Consider the following 27,179-nt stretch of genomic DNA (forward strand, 5'->3'; position numbering starts at 1 on the left):
CCCACAAGACATAAACCTTAAAAGGAAGGGCATTTCCTCTCCAGCTGCAGAGGGGCTCAGAGGTCTCTAGGAGCGGTCCAGCCCCTATCCCCGAGAGAAGACCGCATTAAAATTCCTTTCCTGTACCCGGTCTCTCTCGCCTTTTTCTGCGCCAAAACCTAACAGGACCCATTCTGATTGTCCTGGACGCCTTAGATTGGTGTCAGGGAAGAGTCTGATACAGTAGGAAAAGCCACTGTGGAGCCGGAGGAGACCTTTGCTCCAGTCACTCCACCTAGCGGGCGCAGTTTCCCTACTGGAATTCGAGGTCTGGGGAATGAGATGATTTACAAGGTCCCTCCGCACAAATGTGTGTGGTTCTATTTTTCCGTAATGATTCGAGAGCCTATCCGTGATTGGAATTGTCCTGGATATATAAAAAGAGGTGTAAAATGTATTTGGAGAGAAAGAATAAATGTCACAAAATGCAGGATCAACTAGCTATCAGTCATCATAGATTGTGACCAAAACGCAATTAAAATTACCGAGTTGAAAAAATAAGAAATCAGATGCTTTCCCTAATATGTGAGAGCTAAGGAGAAATGGGGCATAGGAGGAACTCTAGATGAAAAAGGAAATCCTATAGAGGAGCAAACAAGACAACCTAAAAGAGGAGAAAGGAGGGCGTAAGAGGAAAATCTCTAAAACACACAATGTACTTAAACATATCGAAGTCAACCACTAAGCCAAGCATGGAAAGGAGGAAGGAGGGCTGGGGAGGGAATGGGGTGGGAATTGGGTAGGGATTAAATCAGTGACGTCCACACAAGGTTTTTACCCCAATTTGATGTATGAATAAAGAAGAAAAAATAGGGCAGGGGCTATAGCTCGGAGGTCTAATGCCCCTGGGTTCCATCCCCAGACCCTCAAAAAAAAAAAAAATATATATATATATATATATATATATATATATATATATATGTATTTATGCTGGGCGTGGTGGTGCACACTTGTAATCCCAGAATTTGGGAGGCTGAAACAGGAGGATCCAGGTTCATAGATAGCCTCAACTACTTAGGCCCTTTGCAACTCAGTGACACCCTGTTTCAAATAAAGAATAAAAAATAGGGCTGGGGGTGTAGCTTGGAGGTAGAATGCCCCTGGGTTCCATCTCCAGTACTGCAAAAATAAATAAATAAACAAATAAATAAATGAATGAATAAATATTTTATATAAATATATAATAGATATATAAGTATATCATATACACATATATTTATATATATACATATCATATACACACACATACACAGAAGGAGTCCATCTTGTTTCCCATAATCTTTGAACTATTTCTAGAATACTCAAGGAAGCATTAGGGACTTAAAGTGTATTTTGCAAAGAATTAGGAGAAGTATTATAAATTTACATTTAGACTAAAAATCCATTTTGATGTTAAAACTTTAAAACTTTGAGGACAAGAGGACTGGTTCCACTTTTCATTTCACTTAATTGGTACGTTTGTCTATTCCAGTATCTACAGCTGAGCTCCAGTGCGGTCGCAGGGCCAGCCCAGTACTGTGGAGCCTGCATCTTGAGCTCAGCAGGTGCTGAACGTGAACCCTGTCAAGGGCGAAGCAGACCTTCCAAGACACCAGGCCCTGAGGAGGGGTGGAAAGGGGTGCAGGGGTCAGAGAAAGGCCGTGGGAAAGGCAATGAGTGAGCCTTCAGAGTCAGAGAAGTAAAATGATCATCAATTTATTATTTTCAGCCAACACGATTGCTGTCTGTGATGAAGCCATCCGTGCCAAGTTCATCATAATGGATCACCAGCCGTCCCCAATCCGTCAACACCATCTTGCACAGAACATTACCACAGCGAAGACTTTGCTCTGGAACATTCAGTGGAGGCTGCTAGAGAACATGATTCTGCTTCCCGGAGGAAAGGTGGACGTTCAGGACAGTGCCAGCCTCTCTCCAGATGCCCTGTGTGGAAGAGGAACTCTTTTGGGAGGTGGGGGTAGAGGGGCACTGGGGATTGAACCCAGGGGCATTCTACCTCTTAGCGAAACCCCTAACCCTATTTTATTTTTTATTTTAAAACAGTGTCCCTAGCCAGGTATGGTGGCGCACGCTTGTAATCCCAGCATTTGGGAGGCTGAGACCCAGAGGATCATGGTTCACAGGCAGCCTCAGCTACCTAGTGAGGCCCTCTGCAACTTAGTGAGACCCTGTTTCAAAATAAAGAATAGAAACTAGGGCTGGGTGTGTAGCTCAGAGGTCAAATGTCCCTGCGTTCCCTCCCCAGACCTGCAAATAAATAAAACTAAAACAGTGTCTCCTCAGTAAGGTGCTGAGGGCGTCACTAAGTTTCTGAGCCTGGCCAAGAACCTGCTATCCTCCTCAGCCTCCAAGTACTGGGATTACATGCGCCACCATGCCTGGCAGGAATTCTCTTTAGCTGTGTTTTAGTAGACATTTTCACTGCTTTGATTGAAATACCTTGACAAGCACAACTTAGAGAAAGAAAGATTTATTTAGCTCGCAATGTTGGAGGTTTCTGGGAGTTTGATCTGTGTTTAACCGGTTAGCAGGCAGGAACCACAGTAAAAGGGCTTCAGGGCATGGCAGAGGGAAGTGAGAGGGGGGGGGAGGGAAGGGGGGAGGGAGGAGGGAGGGAGGGAGGAGGGAGAGGTGGGGCGGGGCAGGGCAGGTGCGTGGCCACCTCCCCCAGCCATCCCCACCTCTGAAGGCTGATCTTTTGGGACATACTTTAACACACAAGCCTCTGAAGAGACATTTCAAACCCAAACTATAGGAGGAGCTTTGCACATCTGTAACTCTGTGAGACTGTTATTCTTTTCCTGCCCACACTTGGTGCAACTACTTCTGAACTCTGCTGAGGTCAACTCAGAGAGTACACAGGTGGCCATGGCAGTGCAGAGGAGGACACAGCTGTGTATAGGTGTATGTGACTCAGAGGAACCCCAGAGGCAGATGTCAGCGTCAACTTAGAGAAAATTTTGATAATGTACACCACACGAACAAATGCTTTGAGAGGCTGGCATGCTTTGCACTGACCCAGAAATATCCACATAATTTTTCTTTAAGAAAATAGAGGGGGGGGGAGAGAAAGTAGGAAGTTAGTTGGGTTAAGAGTGATGAGGTGTTTTCCACTCAAAAATATATGGAGACACTTAGTTATCTGGGGAATTTGTACTTATAAAAAATTATCTGGGAGGCTGGGACAGGAGGACCACAGGTTGAAGGACAGTCAGTGAGGCACTCATCAACCCGGGGAGATGCTGTTTCAAAATAAAAATTAGGGCTGGGTGTGTAGCTCAAAGGTAGAATTTTCCAGTGTTCTCAGTACCACAAAAGAAGGAAAGAAAAAAGAAAGGAAGGGACAGCAGACATCCTGGTCCTATTCCTGGTCATAGGGGAAAATGTTTCATCTCCCACCATTAAGCATAAGTTAGCTGGGACTTTCACAGATGCTCCTTATCAGGTTGAGAATTTTGTGTTCCTAGTGTGTTGAGTGTTCTGATCCAGTGCTCTTTCTGTACCTGTTGTGATCACATATATCATTTTGCCTTTGTGCAGACTTTGTTACGGGCCTTTCAAAGTGGCCCCTTTTATATGAAAGTGTGAAGACATACACAGCCATAATTCTCAGAAGAAAGGGAATGATCGCCTATAAAATGGGCTCTGCATTCACACCTTGCCATCACCACGGTTGGTGGCACTGAGCTCTCCTGCATCTGAGGTCAGTGCGGCAACATGTGCAGGAAGGAAGCTGTGCCTGGTCAGGGACTCTTGGGTGTTCAGGGCCCCATGCACCTGAACACAACAGACAAGACCTGGTACTAAGCCTATCTTCAGGGGCAGAGCTGTCTGTTAGTTAACAGCCGGGAAGCCCTGAACTGACCAGGGCCAGCAGGTGGTGATCTCTGGAAACACAAAGTGTTGCATTTAGCTCTGGGCACTCTTGATTTCTACCGTCCTAGCAGTAAGCACAGGAGGACCTCACTGCCTCTGGTGAACTAAGTGCTGGGTAGCTTTCCTTTGTCTCTCCAGATCAGTCTTCATCTGCTCATCCTGGGTCGGTGCCCAGGAGCAGCAAGGGCTTCCTCAACTGACTCCCCAGCTCTCTGTCCTCCAATCAGGTCCAGCTAATGGGGTTCGGCTTCTAACAGATATGCAGGCCAGAGGAGGGACCCTGACGCCCTGTCTGCTTGGGTCAGAGTCCTCTAGGTTTGAGTCCTGGTAGAGCCCTTCCCCGTAGAGCTCCTGCAAAGTTTCAGTTTGCTCTCCCCTCTCCCATCAAAATCCCAACATCTCTCCTTAGTTCCCAAGGCTGGGATGCTGCCTCTTGGCTTTCTCTGACCCTACCCACATCCCTCTGAATTACCCAACTTCAGCGGGCTGTTCCCTGCCACCAACTGGATTAATATCATACCAAGCTTGGATGAGACATGCTCAAGAAATGTTTATTAATCATAATTGAACTGTAAGACCTGTTTCTCCATGCTTCAAGCTGTCCATCTGTACGAGCCCTACCAGATTGAAATCTCAGCCATTCCGGCTGGATATAAAAACAACCTGTAACCCCTGTACTTGAGAGGCTGAGAGAGGAGAATTGCAGGTTCCAAGCCAACCTCAGTAACTCACTGAGACCTTCAGCAACCGGGCAAAACCCTATTTCAAAATAAAAAGGGCTGGAGTGTGTAGCAGAAGTAGAACACCCCTGGGTTCCATCTGTAGTCCCAACAACAACAACAACAAAAAGTAAAGGATAATTGAACTAATCAGTATTAGAGATTAGTCTCAGCTTTTTTCTAGATCATAAAGTAATATGAATTTGGTAAACAAAGGAGGTGGTGCAAAAATGTCATAGAAGTGCTTTCAATAAAATATTATGTTAGCTGGGCATGGTGGCACACACTGTAATCCCAGCACATGGGAGGCTGAGACAGGAGAATAAGCAGGTTCGTGGCCAGCCTCAGCTACTTAATAAAAAATGGGGCTGGGGTGTAGCTCAGAGGTAGAATGCCCCTGAGTAGTTCAATAGCCCAGTACTTGCAATATATATATATATATATATATATATATATATATATATATATATATGAATAAATAAGACATCATTTCGAGGCAAATGGGCACTTTGAAGGGGGTGCTCCTTCCTCTTAAATAATTTACCTGACAACAGCTGGATCAAGCACCAGAGCCTGGAGCTACTATGCTCACATGCTACTATGGCCAACTCTATACCAGACACCAAAAGATGCTTGCCACGTGTTTATTGTGACCAAAGGTCATTGTGACAAAAGTCTTTGTGTAGCGTGATCTCAATTTCATAAAATATTCATTCCCATCTATGCGGAAGGGGGAATCACTTGGGAAAGAGCTGTTTGTTATGCCTCCTGGTGCAAGAAAGCATGCATTTGTTTCTTCTTCTTACAAGAACATTTTCATAAGTGAATGGACGAAGGCTTTTTCCACGGGTGGAGGAGGGACTGTCCTGCCAGGCGGAAGGGGACCCAGACGCCGGGGGAGGAATCCTTTCTGCCAGCTGCAGGCACCGGGCGGGGTTCAAGGCTCACAGAGGGAGCCGCGGGCGGGGAGGGGGCGTGGCCGCGGGTGGAGAGGGGGCGTGGCCTAGGGAGGGGCGGGGCCGCGGGCGGGCGGGTCTTTCTGGCCCGGAACTGCGGCCCCGAGTGCGCAGAGAAGGAGCTGGGTGTGGGCCATGGCGGCGCCGGGCGCGCTCCTGGTGATGGGCGTGAGCGGCTCGGGGAAGTAGGTTGGGGAAGCGGGGAGGCGGCGGCGCGCCCCGGGCCCCCAGCTTTCCCGCAGAGGAGGAGAGCGGGCCCGCGGCACCTCCAGCCCGCGGGTCGGGGAGTCCTGCGGGGCGGGTGGGAGGGCCGGGCCCAGCGCCCCCTCGCGTCAGTCTCTGGACTTTGCTGATTCGGTTTCGGTAACTAATGTACCCATCTGGGGTCTTGCTTTCCCCTCTCTTTGATCAGCGTTTGCCAGCTTAAACGGGAAGGGGACCGTGCTGATGTGGGGATGGGAAAGGAAGGAAGGAACCCGGGAACGCAGGCGTGTTCTACGCAGCCACCTGGCCCACCTGGGTTCCGGGCGGTTAGCCTTTGGATTCCTGAATGGACCGAAGTCACACCGTGCCCTTTATCCAAAAGACAGCCACAGCCGTATCCGACCACAGCAGCGGCAGACATTGCGACTGAAATATCAGACCTTTCTGTGGCCTAGAGTGCCCTGAGTCAGGAACGGCCGTGCGCCAAGATCACACTTACTACAGGATCACTCTGACTCCAAGAAGGTTTCCCCAGATCACTGATGAGTATTCTTAGCCTCAAAGACAGGACTCTAAAACTGAAATTAGAATAAAACCTAGAGCCCAGGGCTGGGTGTAGCTCAGTGGGGGTTGAGCCCCAGCATCTGAAGCTTGGCTTCTTCCAGGACCAGCATGGGAGCTCTGTGGCTCAGAGGGGGAGGAATGGTGGGGGTGACGAGCAGCAGTCAGATCCCTGGAGATACTTTGAAAGAGGGAGTCAAAGGATATCTTGTGGACTGGGTGAGGTGGGAAAGGGAGAGGAGTCGAGGGTGTAGACCCGGGTAACTAGAAGGGAGTTGCTACTGAGGGAGGTGGGGAAACTGAGGCCTGGGCAGATTTTGGAAAAAGCCTAGGAGCTCAGTGTGCAGTAAGGTGAATGGGGTGGGCCTGCCTGCATGTGGCACGTGCCTGTAATCGCAGTACTTTGGAGGCTGAGACAGGATTCGAGGCCAGTCTCAGCAATTTAGGGAGCTCTTAACAAGAGCCTGGTTCAAAATAAAAAGCACTGGGGGTGTAGCTCAAAGTTAGAATGCCCCTGGGTTCAATAACCATTACCAAAGAAAATAAAAGGAGTGGGGGATGCTTGGCTATCTGAGCGTAGAGTTGAGAAGAGCTTTGGGGTAAATGGGGAAATCGCTGATGTGCAGGTGTATTTAAAAGGACCTAAGACATTGTGATCACCAGGGAAGTGAGTGCAGACACACTGAGCCCTCAGACTGCTGGTGAAAGGTCAGAGAGATGTGTGAATGTTGCTGCCTGAGTAATGAAATGAGCTGGGCACACTCCTGTAATCCCAGTGAAACGGGGGTTTCTTGAGAGAAAACCCAGCGAGTTCTTGTCTACGGTGAGCGAAGAATGACACCCACAGACCTCAGGAAGGGGAGTAAAAGGTTTATTGGAAGCAGCAGGGACTGGGGCAAGGGTGGCTGAACACCCCCAAAGGGGCTGGAACTCTGGGTCCAGCAGCTGCCTTCAGGACAATACTTGAGAGTAGCCCAAGCCGAATTGCCTTCAGGTGCAGGCTGCTTTCTGAACTCCGGGGTCCAGTAGCTGCCTTCAGGATCACTACAGGAGTGTTGCCCGAGCCAAGTGCCATCAGTTGCAAACTATTTTCTCCCGGAGTCCACGCAATCTGCCAGAAAAGAGGTACAGGTCACCGCTAGGGGCCTGGTCAGCCATGATGTTCAGCAGAAGCCTTCAGAGCCATAATGTCCAGCAGAGGCCTTCAGGTCACTACTCGAGAGTCGCCTGAGCCACGTGCCCTCAGATGCACTCTGTCTTCTCTCGGGGCCAACACGACCTCGAGAGAGAGAACAGAGAACAGCTCCCCAAAAGGGGAGGAGGTTCCTAGTGGGAAAGTCCTCATTTTTGCCATCCGACTGGCCGATGCCTGACCGCTTGCACGTCCGTTTTTGGTGAGGGTGACTTTTGGGATTCCAAGGAGAATTTGCATAGGACATTTGCAAGTCCTTTGAAGGGTCTCCTTTCAGGAATGCCAGACTTGCTCGGTGGGTTTGTTGATTAGTAAACAGATGGCTTTGTGAAGCTCTGGCCTTCTTATCTCTGAGCCTTTGGAGTTTCAGGCATTTGTCGCCCCTCAGGAAACTCAGGAAATAAACTTTTTTCTACCAAGGCCTTTTCCCTATCTGCCTATTTCCTTTCTACCTCCTCACCAGGACTTGGGAGGCCAAGGCGGGAGGCTCGCATGTTTGAGGCCAGTGTGCAATAACATAGTGAGACCCTGGTTCAAAATAAAAGTAGGGTGAGGGGTGTAGCTTAATGGTAGCACGCCCCTGGGTTCCATCCCAGCACCACAAAAAATAAAGCAAAACGACGAAGACTTGGTTATTGCTCGGAGAGTGTGGCCACATGAGTTCTTTAGTGACATTTGTGAACCCCTGTTAAGGCCCTGCAAGGACGTGTAATCATACTTTATAACATTTGGGAAAATAATTGCCACAACCTAGTAGCTTAAAAAAACAGACTCAAAACAGACTATTTAAAATGCAACTATTAGCCAGGCGTGGTGGCACATGCTTGTAATCCCTGCGCTTGGGAGGCTGAGACAGGAGGATTGCACGGTTCGAAGCCAACCTCAGCTACTTAGTGAGGCTCTCAGCAACTTAGTGAGACCCTGTTTCCAAATAAAATATAAAAAAAAAAGGTAAAATGCAACTATTTAACACTGCTTATTCGTTGTGTAACTTGTGCCTCTCCCCCACCTGAATAGAATAATTTTTTCTAGTTTGTGGATTCATATATGTGTCCAGGACAGTGTCTGACATACAGGAAATGCTCGATAAGTATTTAGCAACTTACTAAGAGCTTTGTGAGTAGCAACACTCTTCGTGTGCTTTTTATTTTAACCTTCTTAGTTAAACCACTCTCTACTCCTGGTAGAATAAGTACTCCCTTCCATTTTCTTTTTCTTTTTTGCGGGTCTGGGGATGGAACCCAGGGATATTCTACCTCCAAGCTACACCCCCAGCCCTATATTTTATTTTTTGTTTTGAAACAAGGTCTTACTAAATTGCAGAAGGCCTCACTAAGTGGCTGAGACTGTCCTTGAACTGCAGTCCTCCTGTCTCAGCTTCCAGAATGCTGGGATTACAAGCATGCACCACCACGCCCTGCTGGGCAACAGTCCGCCCCTGCCTCCAGGGGGTAGACCGAGCCTGGAGATGACAGACCACATCTCAGAGGCCTCACCTTATATCCTGGGAACTAGGTGCTCCATAAAGATTGGATTAATAAAATAGAGGTGAGTGGATAAATTGTTAGCTCAGTTCCCTTAGGAAAATTTGAGCATCCACGGAACAGGCAGCCTGCCCGGGAGCACAGTTATGTAGAGGCAGTGTGGTGAGTCACACTCTGACACCTGCTGAGCCCTGAGCCCTGAGCCCCGAGCCCCTCTCCAAGCTGCTGTTGGGGTGTGAGCAGACTGTTACCAGACAGAGCATTAAACTCCCCATCTTAACAAGCTCTGGTCAGTACTTGAGTCATTAACAAATGTTCTTTAAGAGTGTGTCTCTTAGCTGGGCATGGTGGCACATGCCTGTGATCCTGGTTTTTGGAAAGCTCAGACAGGAGGATCACAGGTTCAAATCCAGCCTCAACAACCTAGTGAGACCCCGTTTTGAAATAAAAAATAACTCCGGCATGGTGGCAAACGCCTGAAATCCCAGTACTTAGGAGGCTGAAACAGGAGGATTATAGGTTCAGAGACACCTTAGTAAGACCTTGTTTCAAAATAAAAATAAAATAGGGTCAGGGTTCAAGCTTGCTTAGAGATAGCATGCCTCTGGGTTCTATCCCCAGAATGAAAAAATAAATAAATAGGGCTGGGGTGTAGCTCAGAGGTAGAACACCCCTGGGTTCCACTGCCAATACAAAAAAAAAACACAGGGCTGGAGCTAGGTGTGGTGGCGCACACCTATAATGCCAGCATTTGGATGGCTGAGACAGGAGGATTGCAGTTCGAGGACAGCCTCAGCTACTAGGCTAGCAATTCAGTGAGACCCTGTTTCAAAGTAAATAATAAAAAATAGGGCTGGGGGTATTGCTTGGAGGTAGAATGCCCCTGGGTTCCATCCCAGTACTGTAGAAAGAAGAAAAAAAGAAAAGAAAAAAAAAAGGAAGGAAGGAAGGAAGGAAAAAAGGAAAAGCAGTGGTGGTGACTGGCTAGTTATCTTCGTTGGCCTTCCTGGATCCTGGAGAAGACCAGGTCGGGGCACTGGGTGTCCCTGTGGGGCTCACCTGGGAGAGCATCTCAACACTGGCAGGGCAGCCTCCTGTTTCCCAGGCATCCTTTGGAGGAAGGAGGCTGCACACACATCAGACAGGGTGTTAACTGGAACATCTGTGTCCTCTCCACAGGTCGACCGTGGGCGCGCTGCTGGCATCCGAGGTAACCTGTCCCAATGTCTCCTACTTGCGTGAGCTATTGGGTTATCTTGCTTCTCCTCTTTCTTCTGGCCTGTAGTGGTTTGTGCATACACCTCCACATGGCTTTTTGTGGTGGTGGAGGAGGAGGTGGGGATTGAGCCCAGGGGCATTCTACCTCTGAGTTGTACCCTCAGCCCTTTTTGTTTTTTATTTTGAAACAAGGTCTCACTAGGTTGCTGAGGGTCTGGGCATGAGTACTGGGATGAGGACTCTTTGAAGCCAGGATCATTCTCCCTTTGAGTTGCACCACTTATATTAAAACAGGATCTTGCTAAGTTGTGAGTCTGGCCTAAAACTTTGCCCCTGCTGTCTCCGCCTTTCAAGCACTGGTCTAAAGGCGTGTGTCTGCACCTGGCCCCTCTACTTGGCTTTGAAACCATTGGAGCAATTGCGGTGTCTCCCTGGTGGTTAGGAATAGTGATGCATGGGAAGGGGTGCCGGAGCCCCCGGGACTGTGCGGCGTGGAAGCCTCTGCGCTCCTTGCAGTGGGGGGGATGTCCTTGGGCTCAGGATAGGAAGAAGGCAGGGTGTGGTTTCTACCCCTGCCCATTAGTGACGCTGGGTGGCCTTCACATGAGCAGTGCTGCCCAAACATGCCCTGTCTCTTTGTTCTTAAAGCTGGGCTGGAAATTCTATGATGGAGATGACTATCACCCAGAAGAAAACCGAGCGAAGATGGGAAAGGGGATACCGCTCAATGACCAGGTAACCTTGGCTGCCTGTGTGCGCGGCGACAGGTGGCGATCTCTGCAACGCTGTCGGTTGCGGTCCTGAGCGAGCATGGGTGCCACGGAGAGCCAGGTGCGCAGTAGGTCTGCCTGTCTGTTAGCTCTGGCCCCGGCCTTCCCTGTGACCTAAATCCAGGAGTTCTGCCACCCGCGCCCCATCTTGTTACAGGGTTTAACCTGTAGAATGTAGTCCCTGAGCAGGCAGAGGTTCCTGTGCCTCCTAGGAGACAAAGTTCATCTCCTCCCAGGTGCCCGCACCATTGCCAGAGTGATCTGACAACAGAGGCGACCTCGTCACAGCTGCCTAAGACCGCTGGAGGTTCCTGGCCAAGATCAAATGCCCGAGCTCCTAAACACTCATGGTCTGGCCTCTGCACCCACACCTCTGGCTTCTCTTAGGTGCCCTGCTGTGCCCAGGGGCAGTACCCCAGCACCCTCAGCCCCCGTGGCTTCCACACTCCATCCAGGAGGGCCTTTGTGCCCATGGGCCGGAGCCCTGCGGCCCAGGAGGCGCCTCCTCTCCTCGCCCAGGCTAACAGGCCCGTTCTTCAGAGCCTGTGCCGCTCACGAGCCCGTGAGCTGTCAAGCGCCCCGTGCCTCTGCCCTGGGTGGCAGTGGTGTGAGAAATTGGTTCATATTTGTTTCTGAAACTAGCAGGGCCTGTGGCTTCCTGTTGCCCAGGGCCCGACACCTACTAAGTGTCAGAAAACGTTCGGAGCATGGCTGAGCGCGTGATGGGCATGTGAATGGACAGCGCTCTCCCGCTGTGGCTCAGAGGCCGCGTCTCGGGGAGTCCTCAAACCAGAGTAAGGACTGTGGGTTGGCTTCTCTGTGGTAAAGAGAAGCCGTGGCTCAGCAGAGACCAGGGCAAGGTCGAGAGCCGGTGGACAGCAGCCAGGCGCCTACGCCCCTGTGCCGAGCACGTCCAAAGGGCAGGAACAGCCAGCAAGGCCGAAGGCCAGAGCCTGGTTTTGTTATGAGCCGCCTGGCCGGCCCTGCAGTTCTGTGCTCCCTGACCCTGCCTTTCCCTTTGCTCTGCCTCAAAGGGCCAGAGTCACTAAACCATAACTAGGTCTGTTTTAGAGCACTCTGAGGTGCACTTCTCCTTGTTTGGAGTATAACTCGAGTTTGCAATCATTCAAGCCTTGAGCCATCAAAATTAAATTTGCAACATTTGATTTTAAAAATTATAGGAAACAGGACAAGGGAAGTGTAAATGGTACAGAAGCTGGACGTGGTGGCACACGCCTGTACTCCCCGTACTTGGGAGGCTGACAGGAAGATCCCAGGCTTGAGGCTAGCCTCTGCAACTTAGCAAGAGCCTATTTCTTTTTTTACTTTCTTTCTTTTTCTTTTTTCTTTTTTGCAGTACTGGGGATATAACCCAGGGGTATTCTACCTCCAAGCAACATCCCCCCAAGCCCTACTTTTATATTCTTTATTTTGTTGGGTTTTTTTGCGGATAGAACCCAGGGGTATTCTACCTCCAAACTACACCCCAGCCCTATTTTTTATTTATTTATTTATTTATTTATTTATTTATTTATTTATTTCTAGGTCTGGGGATGGAACCGAGGGGCATTCTACCTCCAAACTATAACCCCTGCTTTATTTTTTATTCTTTATTTTGAAACAGGGTCTCACTGAGTTGCAGAGGGCCTCACTAAGTAGCTGAGGCTGTCCGCGAACCGCGATCCTCCAGTCTCAGCCTCCCCAGTGCTGGGATTACAGGGGTGCACCACCACACCTGGCCTGGACTTTAATTATTTTGAAACACAGTCTCACTGGGTTGCAGGGGTTCTCACTATGTAGGTGAGGCTGTCCGCGAACTGGGGTCCTCCTGTCTTGGCCTCCCAAATGCTGAGATTACAAGCATGTACCACCATGCCCAGCGTAAGAGCTTATTTCTAAATTAAAATAAAATAAAATAAATAGGAGTGGAGGTGTACCTTGGAAGTAAAACGCCCCTGGGTTCAATCCCCAACACCACCCCTCAAAAAAAGAGAGAGAGATAATTTACGTAGTACTGGTATTATACTACAGATAACAAGCATGATACAGGCGGCCTGGCCCCAGTACCAGGCTAGTGTGGTCTTTGGCAAATGACTTAGTCTTTTGGCACCTCATTTTCTTCCTAGGATAATAGGATCTGTTTCGTTGGGTTCTGGGAAGGATTAAATAAGATAATATGGAAAATTTGCACACACTAGTACCCTAAGCACTCAATAAATACTACTTTGGGTTTTGTGGTGGGGGGAGGAGCACTGGGGCTGGAACCCAGGGGCATTCAACCTCCGAGCTACACACCCAGCCCTACTTTTTATTGTTTATTTCGAAACAGGGTCTCACTGAGTTGCAGAGGGCCTCAGTAAGTAGTAGCTGAGGCTGGCCGCAAACCACGATCCTCTTGTCTCAGCCTCCCAAATGCTGGGATTACAAGCTTGTACCACCACGCCCAGCTATAAATACTCTGTGCATGTTGGAGTGGTACTGGGTATCGAACCAAGGTACACTCCAGCCCTCTTTTGTTTTGTTTTGTTGTTTTGAAACAGAGTCTCACTAAGTTGCAGAAGGTCTTGCTAAACTGCTGAGGTTAGTCAGGAACCTGTAATCTTCCTGTCTCAGCTTCCCAAGTACTGAGATTACAAGTGTGCACCACCATACCCGGCTTAATATTGCTTTTTTTAATTACTATTCTAATGGTACGAACACCGAGACATACCATAAATCACATGTACACCCATATAAAATAAACCATTTTGTGTAGTGGAGGTGAGGGTTAAACCCAGTGGTGCTCTACCACTGAGCTACATTCCCAGCCCTTTATATATATATATATATATATATATTTTTTTTTTTTGAGGCAGGGTCTTGCTAAGTTGCTGAGGCTGTCCTCAAACCTGTAATCCTCCTGTCTCAGCCTCCCAAGTACTAGGATTACGTGCATGCACCACAGCACTGCTAAAATATAAACAATTCTTACAGAGTATAAAATGTGACTGTGCTGGTGTTATTTTACGTTCCTCTTTGGTAAGTGTAAATAAAAGGTAACTTAAAGAACAAAGTTATCCAGATGTGGTGCAAGCCTGTAGCCCCAGTATTTGGGAGGCTGAGATGGGAGGATCAAAGGTGTATGCCAACCTCAGCAATCTCACGAGCTCCTCTGCAACTTAGTGAAACCAGTTTCCAAATAAAAAATGAAATAGGGCTAGGGTTGTAGCTCAGAAGTAGAATGCCTCTGGGTTCAATCTCCAGTACCACACACACACACACAAAGAACAGAGTAAGCTGGACATGGTGATACACGCTTGTAATCCCAGCATTTGGGAGGCTGAGACAGGAGGATCACAGTTCACGGACAGCCTCAACTACTATTTAGTGAGGCCCTTTGCAACTCAGAGAGACTCTGTTTCAAAAAATAATGAATAAAAAATAGGGCTGGGGTGCAGCTTCAAGGTAGAATGCCCCTGGGTTCCATCCCCAGTACTGCAAAAAAAAAAAAAAAAAGAAAAGAAAAACAGAGTAAAGCAACCCAAATGGTGGATGATTTTAGAATGGCGTTAAACATCCTTCTGTTCACAAATGATACTTGTTAAGTAGGCTCTGTGAGTGAGTGGGTAGAATCCAGGAGAGGAGTACAGAAGAAAAATCACTGATTATTGAAAGAAACACAAGTTGCAGCACCCCTCCCTTGCCTATCAGGATCTGTTCTAAACCCAGATGGATGCAGTCCCAAGCCCTGTATAAAATCTTTCCTATGCCTGCGTATCTGCAATAAAGTTGCATTTATAAATTGGGCACCTAAGAGATTAGCAGTACTAGCCAATAATAAAATCGAACAGTTTGAACAGTATACTATCATGAAAGTTATTTAAAACGTATGAAGTGCTTATTCCTGTGATTTTTCCATTTAATATTTTGGCTGTGGTTGACTATGGGTAACGAGCCAGAGATGGGGGTGGGTGAGTGTACTTAACCAACTATACCCACGAGAAACTCTGTAAGTTATCCAGACCTGAGAGAGAAGCAAAACACAGAGAAAATAGAATGAGAAAGAAAGAAAAGGAAAATGGCAGGGTTTGGGGGAGTCTGAGAGAAAGTAGGGGTCACACGGGGCTGGTCCCCGCCCCGCCTGTTGCCCTGAAAACCAGTCCCATGATATCGCAGAACACGGATCTAATACAGAGTGCCTAAGGTACAAGTTCTGCTTTGGGGGAGCCTCTAGGGAGGATCTGGGGAGGGCTTTGAGCTCAGAGAGCTCAGATCTGAAGTCTGAATCGAACATATCAAGGGCTCCATAAGGCCATTTAACTGTAAATTAATTAAAATTAAATAAAATGTAAAATCCAGTTCCAGAGCCACCTGGGGCTGCCATATTGGACAGCAGAGCTGTAGAACATTTCCATTGTTGCAGAAAGCTCGCTGGTCAGCGCCAGCCTAGAGAGAGCGCCCCAGGCTGTGACATTACGCACGACGATGGTGGTATTGAGTCTCAGAGCCACCAGTCAGTGACTCTCCCTAATGTGCCAGAACCACAGCGACACCTAGTAGTACATGTGTATATACATATGTATGTATGTGTGTATGTGTGTACATATATATGTGTGTACAAGTATATGTATATGGTGTGGCTCAGAGGTAGAAAGCCCCAGGTTCAATCAATCCCCAGTACCCCCCGCCCCCCAGGAAAAAACAAAGGAGAAAATCTCAGTTGCCAGAATCAAAGTAGCAAGATTGAACTAAACCAGAGGGCCGCCCTTCCCAGGCGCTGGAGCTGCACAAAGCCAGCAGAGCAGGGGCTGTTGTTTTCATGTCCTGTAGAGGTGGGAAAAGAAGTAATAAATCTCTATAAAGCACATGCATCTAGAGGACCTTGAGGACTGTCTTTGAATAAAAATTAAAAATGTTTCCACCCATTCAACTCAAAACCGGCAACGCATAATGACTGTATCTGATAGGCCACGGGTGGTAAAGCCACCTTTGAGAAACCAGAGCCCTTTCTACCCCAAAAAGCACATTATATAGCAGAGAGGCACCCACCAGGAAAACTGACTCAGAACTGCTTCGGAATTGTGGAAATTACCCATGTAAATGTTTCCAAAATTTAAGACTCCCACAAGGAGAAACAAAAATTGTAATCATAAATTATAAAACATACATGGACAGCAAGACCCTGTTTCAAAATGTTCTTAAAAACGTATTTGTTAGCCGGGCGTGGTGGCTCATACTTGTAATCCCTGCACTTGGGAGGCTGAAACAGGAGGATCGCACAGGTTCGAAGCCAGCCTCAGCTACTTAGTGAGGCTCTCAGCAACTTAGTGAGACCCTGTTTCTAAATAAAATATAAAAATAGGTCTGGGAGTATAGCCCAGAGGTAGAAAGCCCCTGGGTTCCACCCCCAGTACAAAAAAAAAAAAAAAAACAACAAAACTTTGTTATAAGTTGGAGGTATAGCCCAGAGGTAGAATGCTCCTGTGAGTTTAATCCCTAATACCAGAAAAACAGTCTTTTCAAGTAAAATGGTACATTCATAAAATTTGACCATGTACTATACCATAAAAGATGTTACCATGATTTCCAGAGGATCAATATACCAATCACGTGTGTGTGTGTGTGTGTGTAACTGGTGATTGGACCCAGGGGCATTCTACCTCAGAGCTACACTCCCAGCCCTATTTTTTATTCTTTATTTTATTTTTGCAGGTCTGGGGATGAAACCCAGGGACATTTGACCTCCAAGCTACACCCCCAGCCCTATTTTTTATTCTTTATTTTGAAACCAGATCTCAATGAGTTGCAGAGGGCCTCACTAAGTAGCTGAGGCTGTCTGTGAACCGTGAACCTCCGGTCTCAGCCTCCCAAATGCTGGGATTACAAGCATGTGCCATCATGCCCGGCTTTATTCTTTATTTTGAAACAAGGTTTCACTAAGTAACTATGGCTGGCTGGGAACCTGTGATCCTCTTGTCATAGCTTCCAAAGTACTAGGATTACAAGCGTGCGCCACCACACCTGGATCCCAATCACACTTTTTTACCATAACTCAATGAGTTATAAATCAATAATAAAGCCAGGTGTGGTGGCGCACGCTTGTAATCCCAGCATTTGGGAGGCTGAGACAGGAGGACCGCAGTTTGCGGACAGCCTCAGCTACTTAGTGAGGCCCTTTGCAATTCAGTGAGACCCTGTTTCAAAATAAAGAATACAAATAGGGCTGGAGATGTAGCTTGGAAGTAGAATGCCCCTGGGTTCCATCCCCAGTACCACAAAATAATAATAATAATAATAATAATAATAATAAATCTCAAACATCACCAAAAAACTGAAAAATAAAGAATTAACATTCAAGCTAAAAGTAATAATAGAAATTATACAGTATTAAGAAATGTATAAGCCCAGCACGATAGTACTTCTGGAATTATAACTCTCATGACTCACATCAGCTCCAGACATCAATAAATGAGCTCTTTAGGGGACACTTTATATCTAATGATAACAAAAGTACTGTCCACTAAAACATGGGATGAGCCGGGTGTGGTGGCACATGCTTGTAATCCCAGCATTCGGGAGGCTGAGACCTGGAGGATTGTGGTTCGTGGACAGCCTCAGCTACTTAGTGAGGCCCTCTGCAACTCAGTGAGACCCGGTTTCAAAATAAAGAATAAAAAATAGGGCACAGGGTGTAGCTCAGAGGTCAAATGTCCCCTCCCCCCCCAAAAAAAATATATGGGATGCAGTCAAAACATTACTTAGTTTATTATTATTTTTTATACTGGGGGTGGAAGCCCTATTTTATAATTTATTTTGGAAACAGTCTAATTTGCTGAGAGCCTCACTAAGTAGCTAAAGCTGGCTTCAAACCTGTGCAATCCTCCTGTCTCAGCCTCCCAAGCTCTGGGATTACAAGTGTGTGCCACCACACCTGGCTTCAAAACACTACTTAGAAGGGAACTTCTGGGCTGAGTACATTTTTGGAAAAAAATGAACAGTAACAAGTGTTACTAAGTGCTCAATCTACATAGAAAAACAATCAATGAAAAAGAGCATAGAAAATAAATGAGTGCTAGGGTATCAAGCTGTTTAAAAAAATAAAAATAGATAAATCTTTTACAAGACTGACCAAGATGAAATAAACACGCAGGCCAGTCACGGTGGCGCATGCCTGTAATCTTAGTACTTGGGAGGCTGAGACAGAAGGATCACGTGTTTGAAGCCATCCTCGGCAACTTAGTAAGGCCCTCAGCAACCTAAAAAGAGCCTGTTTCAAAATAAAAATAAAATAGGGTTGGAAGTGTAGCTCGGAAGTAGAATTCCTCTGGGTTCAGTCCGCAGTACCAAAAAAAGCAAAATGTCAAATTTCAGGAATATTATCAAGATAATACAAAATGGGGGATACCGGTGAAGGTAGGTTGGGGACATGATACAAAACATAAACATAAAATATCATTAAGAGTGGAAAATTGTTGAAGCTAGGTTACTGGCACATGGATTTGTGCTATTTTGTCTGCTTTTATATATGTTTAAAAATTTCCATAATAAAAGATTTTTGTCTTTGTTTTTTAATCCTTTATGCCCAGTAATCAGTATTTGTTCCAGGAAGGAGGAGAGAACTATATCTCAAAAATATTTCTATGTGAAGTTGGGCATGGTGGTACACACTTGTAATTCCAATACTTGGGAGGCTGATATGGGGGGGATCATGGATTTAAGGCCAGCCTTCTCAGCAACTTAGCAAGATGTTTCAAAATTAAAAACTAAGAATGGTGGAGGGTTCAATCCCAAAATTAATTAACTAATCAATTAATTTTAAAAACAAAAGGCTGAGCATTTGGGAGGCTGAGGCAGGAGGATCATGGTTCACGGACAGCCTCAGCTCCCTAGGCCCTTTGCAACTCAGTGAGACCCTGTTTCAAAATAAAGAACAAAAGATAGGGCTGGGGGTATGGCTTAGAGTTAGAACGCCCCTGGGTTCCATCCCCAGTACTGCAAAACACAAACAAACAAAAAACTGGAGGTATAGCAAAATATATATATATTTTTTTCTCTGTGAGACAGCATCGGGTGTAAGGCTGTGCTATGTAAGTGTTCTCTGTCTTCTTGGCAAAAATGCAAATTTCTGACAATGTGTTTATCTGGAAGGAGTTTCTTTGGGGCAGGTTTGACCAGAACCAGAGAGCACAGCTGTCGTTGGTGTGTGGGAAACACCGCTCTGCCTTTGGGGTCAGAGGCACCCGTAGAATCCACACACTCCGATAACAGACACACAAACATATACCAGAACCAGCGGGAGTCTGGACAATGGGAGGCCAAGGCTGGAGAGAGAACACCGGCGCCCTGGGCCACTGACATCCGCGCCACGCGCCTCAGCCTGGAGCGCGGCCTACTCAGACCACTGGGATCTCTCTGGATCTTAACATCTGTGATGATATAAACAAACACATAAGACCTGGCGAAGTCACTCTGTGTCTGCTTTGCTTTTAGGACAGGATTCCGTGGCTCTGCAATTTGCACGACATTTTACTCAGGTAAGGGACCGTCAGGCCTCGGCTGAATCCAGCAAGTGAAAGACCCCACCAGAAAGGACGGGGGGAAGGAGTCCCAGGTCACAGCTGTCATAATGAAGGATCCCAGAAACACAGCACTTCTGTCCAGTGACCAGCTCGGGCTCCGCCGGCCACGGAGAGCACGTGGTTTTGTTGGCCTCGGAGACGCCTCGCACCCATCCACAGTAACCCACAGTAACCAGCTGGGAGTCTTGATTGGCTCTGATCTTCCAGTAGCCTGTTTTTTTTTTTTTTTTTTTTTTTTTTTTGGTGGTACTGGGGTTCCTGGAAGCCCTTCTACCTCTGGGCTACACTCCCAGACCTATTTTTATATTTTTATTTAGAAACAGGGTCTCCTAAGCCAGCACGCGCGGCTGGCTTCGAACCTGCGCGATCATCCTGTCTCCGCCTCCCAAGCGCGGGGATGACAAGCGTGCGCCACCACACCCGGCATGTTTCTTTATCAATAAAATGAGAAGATAGTTCCTATTCACAGATTACTTAGGAATAAAATGGTACGTGGGTTACACTTAGAACAATGAGTAGTGTGCACTCAAGAAAAACCATTAACCAGTCCCACTCCTGTTACAACCTGGCTTAGTCAACACTCTCTCTCCACTCCTACACCAAGCTGTGATAACCAGGAAGGACAGAGTCACTTGCGAGTCAAGGGGTAATTGGAACTAACAGGATCCCTCCGCTCCTCTGTGGGCCTGGCCCCACTGGAAATCCTGGCTGAGATGAAAAGAATAAAGAAAAGGCAGGGGATAGGTTATAAATTTCACTTTCTAAGACAAAGTCCTATTTTATCAAACTAAAACTATCTGGGGATCCGGGCATAGTGGCGCATACTTACTTATAATCCAAGTACTTGGCCGGGCGTGGTGGCACACGCTTGTAATCCCCGCACTTGGGAGGCTGAGACAGGAGGATCGCGCAGATTCAAAGCCAGCCTCAGCTACTGAGTGAGGCTCTCAGCAACTTAGTGAGACCCTGTCTCCAAATAAAGTATAAAAAAGTCTGGGATTATAGCCTGTAGGTAGAAAGCCTCTGGGTTCCACACCCAGTACCACCAAAAATATATATATATAATAATAATAATAATCCAAGTACTTGGGAGGCTGAGACAGGAGGGTTGCAGGTTCAAGGACAACCCTCATCAAGTAGTGAGACTCTCATCAACCTATTGAGACCATGTTTCAAAATAAAAGCTGAGCGTGGTGGTGCACGCTTATAATCCCAGCATTCGGGAGGCTGAGACCTGGAGGATTGTGGTTCACGGACAGCCTCAGCTACTTAGTGAGGCCCTCTGCAACTCAGTGAGACCCAGTTTCAAAATAAAGAATAAAAAAATAGGGCAGGGGGTATAGCTCAGAGGTCAAATGCCCCTGGGTTCCATCCCCAGACCCGCAAATTATAAAAATAAATGAATTAAATTAAATAGGGCTGAGAGTGTAGCTCAGAGGTAGAATGTCCCTGGGTTCCATCCTCAATATCTGGGAGCTGGACAAGATGGTACACACCTGTAATCCCAGTACCTAGGAGGCTGAGACAGTAGAACCGCAGGCTCAAGGCCAGGCTCAGCAACTGAGCAAAGACTTTAGCAACTGAGTCCCTGTTTCAGAATTTTAAAAAAGGGACGGGGAGTGTAGTTCAGAGGTAGAACGTTCCTGGGTTCACCCCCAGTACCAACAATAATAATCTGGGCCATATGGAGTTAAGAATATACTTATGACTAGAAATTCAGTTTGCTTTTTTTTTTATCTCCTGTGGACATGGCTGACAGCCCCAGCTGCAGGGGTGTAGGGTGTGAGGACGCCTGCCCACTGGAGTCTCATGACTATACTGCAGCAGTGACCAGCGATTAGGCTCCTCCAGAGGCCACAGCCCAGGCTGTCAGGAGAATGCACAAGCTCTCGTGCTGGTCCTGAGCCAGAGCTGGTGCCCAGTCCGTAAGTTACTGATGGCCCCTCCATCTACCAGGACCCAGGCCAACTTGGCCGTAGGATCAAAGGGAGGCCCCTTCTGAGCACTACGTTTTTGTTCTGTTGTCGTTGTTTGTGGTACTGGGGATGGAACCCAGGGGCAGTCTACCTCCAAGCTACATCCCCAGCCCTATTTTTTATTCTATATTTTGAAACAGGGTCTGACTGAGTTGCAAAGGACCTCACTAAATAGTAGCTGAGGCTGCCCGTGAACCCTGATCCTCCTGTCTCAGCTTCCCGAATGCTGGGATTACAAGCGTGCGCCACCACGCCTGGCTGAGCCCTCAGTGTTGAATAGAAACTTCTTTTTTTTGGTGGTGGTACTGGGGTTCCTGGAAGCCCTTCTACCTCCGGGCTACACTCCCAGACCTGTTTTTATACTTTTTATTTAGAAACACTGTCTCTTAAGCCAGTGGGGCTGGCTTCGAACCTGCGCGATCCTCCTGTCTCCGCCTCCCAAGCGCGGGGATTACAAGCGTGCGCCACCACGCCCGGCTTGAATAGAAACTTCTCCCAGCTCCCCAGGCCAGCACTTACCCTCCACCTTTTCATTGTGGAGTCCCAGCCGGCCCCAGGTGTCTGCTGGCAACTGCAGCAAGGTGGTGCCCTGCTCATTCTCCCATGTGGGCTCTGGCTATGCAAGTTTCTCCTTCCTGGTGCAGAGGTGGGCATGCCTGGAAGCCCCCTTTCCCTGCCTGTGTTGACCTTGCCCTCTCGGGGGCTGAGGACAGGCCCTTCTCTCCCGCTTCCTCCAGCTCTGCACCGCTGGCCCCCGGTCTTTCCCACCACTGCAGGAGGACTGGAGGCCAGTCGTAGAGGGAAATCACGGAGCCTCCCGCGGAGGTCCTGAGCTGGCCAGGCTGTGGCGCAGGTGTGAGCGGCAGCCGCACGGCCACACGCAGGCCCAGCCACCTCCACATCCACAGGAGCGGAGCCGACACCAGCACTTCTCGTGCCGGGCGCCTCGGTCAGCTGTCCCCTGCCCGAGAAGCCCTCTTAGCAGATGGTGAACTGACCCCGGGACATCAGTCCTTCCGCCCAGGGTCGCTCATGTCACTAGTGGAAGATCTGTAACCCAAGTCGGGAGCGCCCGATTCTTTACCTCCATCCTAGCCTCCCACCGACAGAAGACTGGAGTTCTCCACCGAAAATTAACACTGCTCCTCTTATTTTCATACCCAGGATTGAACTCAGGGGCATTCTAACACGCTATTTATTCATTATTTTATTTAGTGGTATTAGGGATTGAAATCAGAGGTATTCTACCTCTGCACTACAGTCCCAGCCCTATTTTATTTTGAAACAAGGTTGCACTAAGTTGCAGATGGCCTCACTAAATTGCTGAGGCTGGCCTCAAACCTACAATCTTATCTCAGCCTCCCAAGTATTGAGATTATAGGTATATGCCAGCTCTATTTGTGTGTGTGTGTGTGTGTGTGTGTGTGTGTGTGTGTGTGTCTGGTTAAGCTGCTGAGAGTCTAAGTTGCTGAGGCTGGCCTCAAACCTGCTATCCTCCTGTCTCAGCCTCCCAAGTACTGGGATTACAAGTGTGCGCCACCACTCCCGGCTGACTGTTTAAATGTCTTCATTCTTCCTCTCCCCGTTTTGTCTCGTTTTAACAGAGACATAGCCTCCGGGCAGCATGTGGTTCTAGCCTGTTCAGCCTTGAAGAAAATGTACAGAGACATCTTGATACGAGGAAAAGATAGCGCACCTCTGAAATATGGGGAGCCGGGGAAGGAAGAGAAGCCGGCGGAGGTGCCGCTCTTGGTGGTCCACCTGAGCGGGTCGTTCGACGTCATCTCTGCACGCTTGCACCAAAGAAAAGCTCACTTTATGCCTCCTTCTTTATTGCAGTCCCAGTTCGACACGCTGGAGCCCCCAGCAGCTCCAGAAAACTTCATTCAAATCAGTGTGGACAGAAGTCTTTCTGAGATTGTTGCTATAATCAGGGAAACTCTGAACGCGAAGCAGGAGTCTTCGCACCCCAGTGGTCCTGACCAGGGCCGGGCGTAGGGCTGCGTCCCGCCTACACCCGCTCCCACGCTCCTTTCCTACCGTACTCAAGTCCTTCGGGTGACCGACCGTCGTGTGTGGAGATGCGCTGGTTTGGTTGTATTTGCAGGAATCTGTGATGTGATTGGGGAGAAAGAAGCAGCTTACATTGAAGTTTAAATTCATTGGTGATACGATCAAATGATCAGGAAATTCTGTAATCGCTGCTGGAAATTGTTGCCTCGTCCAGACAGGGTCACCAGGGTCTACATCTGTATGCACTTCGCTGTCCCCTGGAAATCGGCCGCAGAAGCAGAAACCTGCGCAAAACTGGCCACCAGCCAGTGACTGCACGCCACACGCGTCCCAACCTCTGTCCTGAGCCGCGTTCCCAGCAGCAGCCCCTGAGCTGGGCCCTCGGAGGCAATCGGGGCAGACCAGGCGAGCTTTGTCCAGTTCTTCACGCAGCAATACCAAGCTGCTTGCCTTCTGTCTAAAATTCTATCAGTTCAAGCAAGGTTGTCTCTGCTGAGCAGGTGTCTGTCATAGTCACATGTATGATTTAAACCACAGAAAATTAAATAGCTACTTAAAAGGTAGGGTTTGGTCCACAGAATCCTTTATGATTAAAATAAACAGGATCATTTTGGTAAAGATTGAAAACAAAGGAAGTTCTGATCGTCATGTAGGGGAGTTGCTGAGATAGTTCGAGAAGCTTCTGAATCTGCGAGCATTACAGCCGGGCCCACCACGGTGCTCAGCACAAAGCGGCATCAGCACGGAGGAGCACCGGCGTGGCCAGGCCTCTGCTCCGCCCGGCGCTCAGTGTGGGAAAATGCAGGTCCTGAAAGGGCGCCCCTGGCTCGCGGCACCGCCCAGGCATGGAGGACGCCTGTTGTGTGCAGGTGTCTACCCCGTTGCACCACCGGCTCAGACCCCTGGTGGACATGTGGTCTCCCCACGGTTAATTGTTTTATGATGTTCTTTATTTACTGTCTTTATCCTTGCTGAAGGCAAGTGTTCATTTTCCATTTGAAGTAAGTCCTGACATGACAGTTTCTTTAAAAAGAAATACAAGCCAGGCATGGTGTCACCTGCCTGTAATCCCAGTATTTGGGAGGCTGAGACAGGAGGATAACGGGCTCGAGGACAGCCTTGGCATTCTTGGCTCTCAGCAACATAGTGAGACCTTGTTTCAAAACAAAACAAAACAAAAAAAAAATTAAAGAGATGGAGGTGTTGGTCGGAAGTAGAATGTCCCTGGGATCAGTCCTCAGTACCACAAACTAGTCAACAGGTGTGGTGGCACATGCTTGTAACCCCAGTACCTAGAAGCTGAGACAGGAGGATCCTAAGTTAGAGGCAGCCTCAACAAGTTAGACCTTATTTCAAAATAAAAAATGGCTGGAAGTGTAGCTTGGAGGCAGAATGTACCTGGGTTCACTCCCAGGCCCAAGAAAATAAATACATTCACTGGGTCCAGTGGCACACACTTAAAATCCTAGTTGTTGGGAGGCTGAGATAGGAGGATCATAGGATGGAGGTCAGCCTCAGGAATTTAGCAATACCCTGTTTCAAAATAAAAAAAAAAAAAAGGACTGGGGTGGAGTGTAGTTCAGGGGCAGAATGCCCCAGGTTCAATCCCTAGTACTACATACACACAAAATAATACCCCATTATCTGCAGGAGGTTTTGTTTCAGGACCCAACTGACCATACTCGTCTCATAAAAAATGGCCTGGTATTGCCGGGTGTGGTGGCGCACGCTTGTAATCCCCGCGCTTGGGAGGCTGAGACAGGAGGATCGCGCAGGTTCAAAGCCAGCCTCAGCTACTTAGTGAGGCTCTCCGCAACTTAGTGAGACCCTGTTTCCAAATAAAATAGAAAATAGGTCTAGGAGTATAGCCCGGAGGTAGAAAGCCTCTGGGTTCTAGCCCCAGTACCACCAAAACAAACAAACAATAACAGTGAGAATTTTGACTGAGACTACCCGAGGTTGGTTGAATCCAGGAATATGGGTCCTGTAGATATGGAGGGCTGTTTATTTAAAGAAAGTCAGTCATTTCAAGATAAAAAGGTGCCGATAGTCCCTGGATACACACACATCGCAGGTGGAACTTGAGTGGGTGAACGAAAACTTGCTGGTCCGGCTCTCCCTCACTGGGCGCTGGGCTGCTCTGTGACCCGGCTGCGGCTGAGCCAACTTCCTGTGTGAATGCCATCCCTGTGAACATGAGGCAGGCAAGAAGCAGCAAGACCAAGCTGCAGGCGGAACCTTCCAGGGGCAGCGGTGCACCCCTGGCATGGTAGCAGCTGGGCCGGCACCTTGCCGGGTGGAGTCAGAGGTCCTGGTGTTCCTGGCACAGAGTTTAGCAGGGCAGAGGGGTGGAGGCCTTGGTGTGGCTGTCCTGGGCCTGGTGTGAGCCCTCTTCAGCTGGACTCCAGGAAGATGTTTTATCCCTGCCCCAGCCAGGGCCCAGCCACCCTGCAGGTGCACCGGTTAGCTCTGGCCAGAGAGTTTTAGAACACACATTTTCTTTTCAAGGGTAGGCAATCTTGAGACTTGAAAGCTGCAAACAGCAGATGTGGCAGAGGAATGCGAGGACCCTTCTGAGCAGACAGCTCTTGCTGAGAATGTCGAGCCGTGGGTTTCCTCGCTGCCACGCAGTTTGCAGTGCCTCAGCGGGCCTGGTCTACATCAATGCTAGTATTCAGAACAGATGCTTGAAGTTAGCAGCTAACCTGCTCTGCTGGATGAGCCACCGGATGCACAGCAGGGATCCTGAGCCCAGCGTGCTAAGGGAGGCCGGGTGTGTGCTGCGCTGGGCCTCCGAGGGTCTGAGGCCTGCCACATGCAGCCTGGCTCTTGGGTGGCCCAAGCCGGGGTAAAGAGAAGGTGTGTCACATTCTCAGGCTAGAGTCCTATGAGAAAGGAAGGGTGTGGTGGAGCTGTGAGAACAGGGATTTAGACCTGCTGAAGAACAGTATGTCCCAGCAGACTGTGCCCAAGAACATCCCTGCAGCTGCCCCACAGAGCTGGACTGCTGCACCACTCTGTTGCAGTGACAGGAAAGGGGAAAAGGGTACAGCAGAGGTCTCCACCTTGACCGCCTGTGAGAAGCCACTGCTTGGGGACGTAGAAGACACAGGCGCCTCCACCTGCTGCAACCCACAGCTCTCCGCCACCCGGACCCGCGGCCCCCAGCTGACCGCTGGGCAGCCACCTAAAAGGCGGCAGCAGGGACTTGTGAGAATAGTGAGGCCCAGCCGGGCGTGGTGGCGCACGCTTGTAATCCCAGCATTTGGGAGGGTGAGACAGGAGGATCACGGTTCGTAGACAGCCCCAGCTACTTAGACCCTTTGCAACTCAGTGAGACCCTGTTTCAAAATAAAGAATAAAAAATTAGGGCAGGGGATGTAGCTCGGAGGTTAAATGCCTCTGGGTTTTATCCCCAGACCCGCAAAAAAAAAAAAAAAAAAAAAAAAAAAAAGAATAGTGAGGTCCAGCCGGGCGTGGTGCTGAGCAACACCTTGTCTTCCAATCCCAACTTAAGCTCCTGAGAGCCAGGGCTGCACGTTGCCCTCAGCTCACAAAGGCTGCGGGTGATGTGCAGCCTCTGAAGTGACGCTTTGGGTGGGAACTTTGCGGA

The 27,179-nt window shown here is 48.5% G+C and overlaps 1 protein-coding gene across 1 annotated transcript; it reads left to right on the forward strand.

The window, feature by feature from the left end:
* Positions 1–5,725: 5,725 nt before the first annotated feature.
* On the forward strand, positions 5,726–23,551 carry IDNK (IDNK gluconokinase; the record flags this gene model as incomplete). Its single annotated transcript, XM_080709001.1, has 5 exons — positions 5,726–5,775; positions 10,211–10,241; positions 10,898–10,984; positions 19,489–19,532; positions 23,158–23,551. The coding sequence occupies 5 exons, from the start codon at positions 5,726–5,728 to the stop codon at positions 23,549–23,551; spliced, it is 606 nt and encodes a 201-aa protein (XP_080565127.1).
* Between the last annotated feature and the right edge of the window lie 3,628 nt (positions 23,552–27,179).

The sequence above is a fragment of the Muscardinus avellanarius genome (assembly GCF_963383645.1).
Source record: "Muscardinus avellanarius genome assembly, chromosome: 13".
In the NCBI taxonomy this organism is placed as follows: domain Eukaryota; kingdom Metazoa; phylum Chordata; class Mammalia; order Rodentia; family Gliridae; genus Muscardinus; species Muscardinus avellanarius.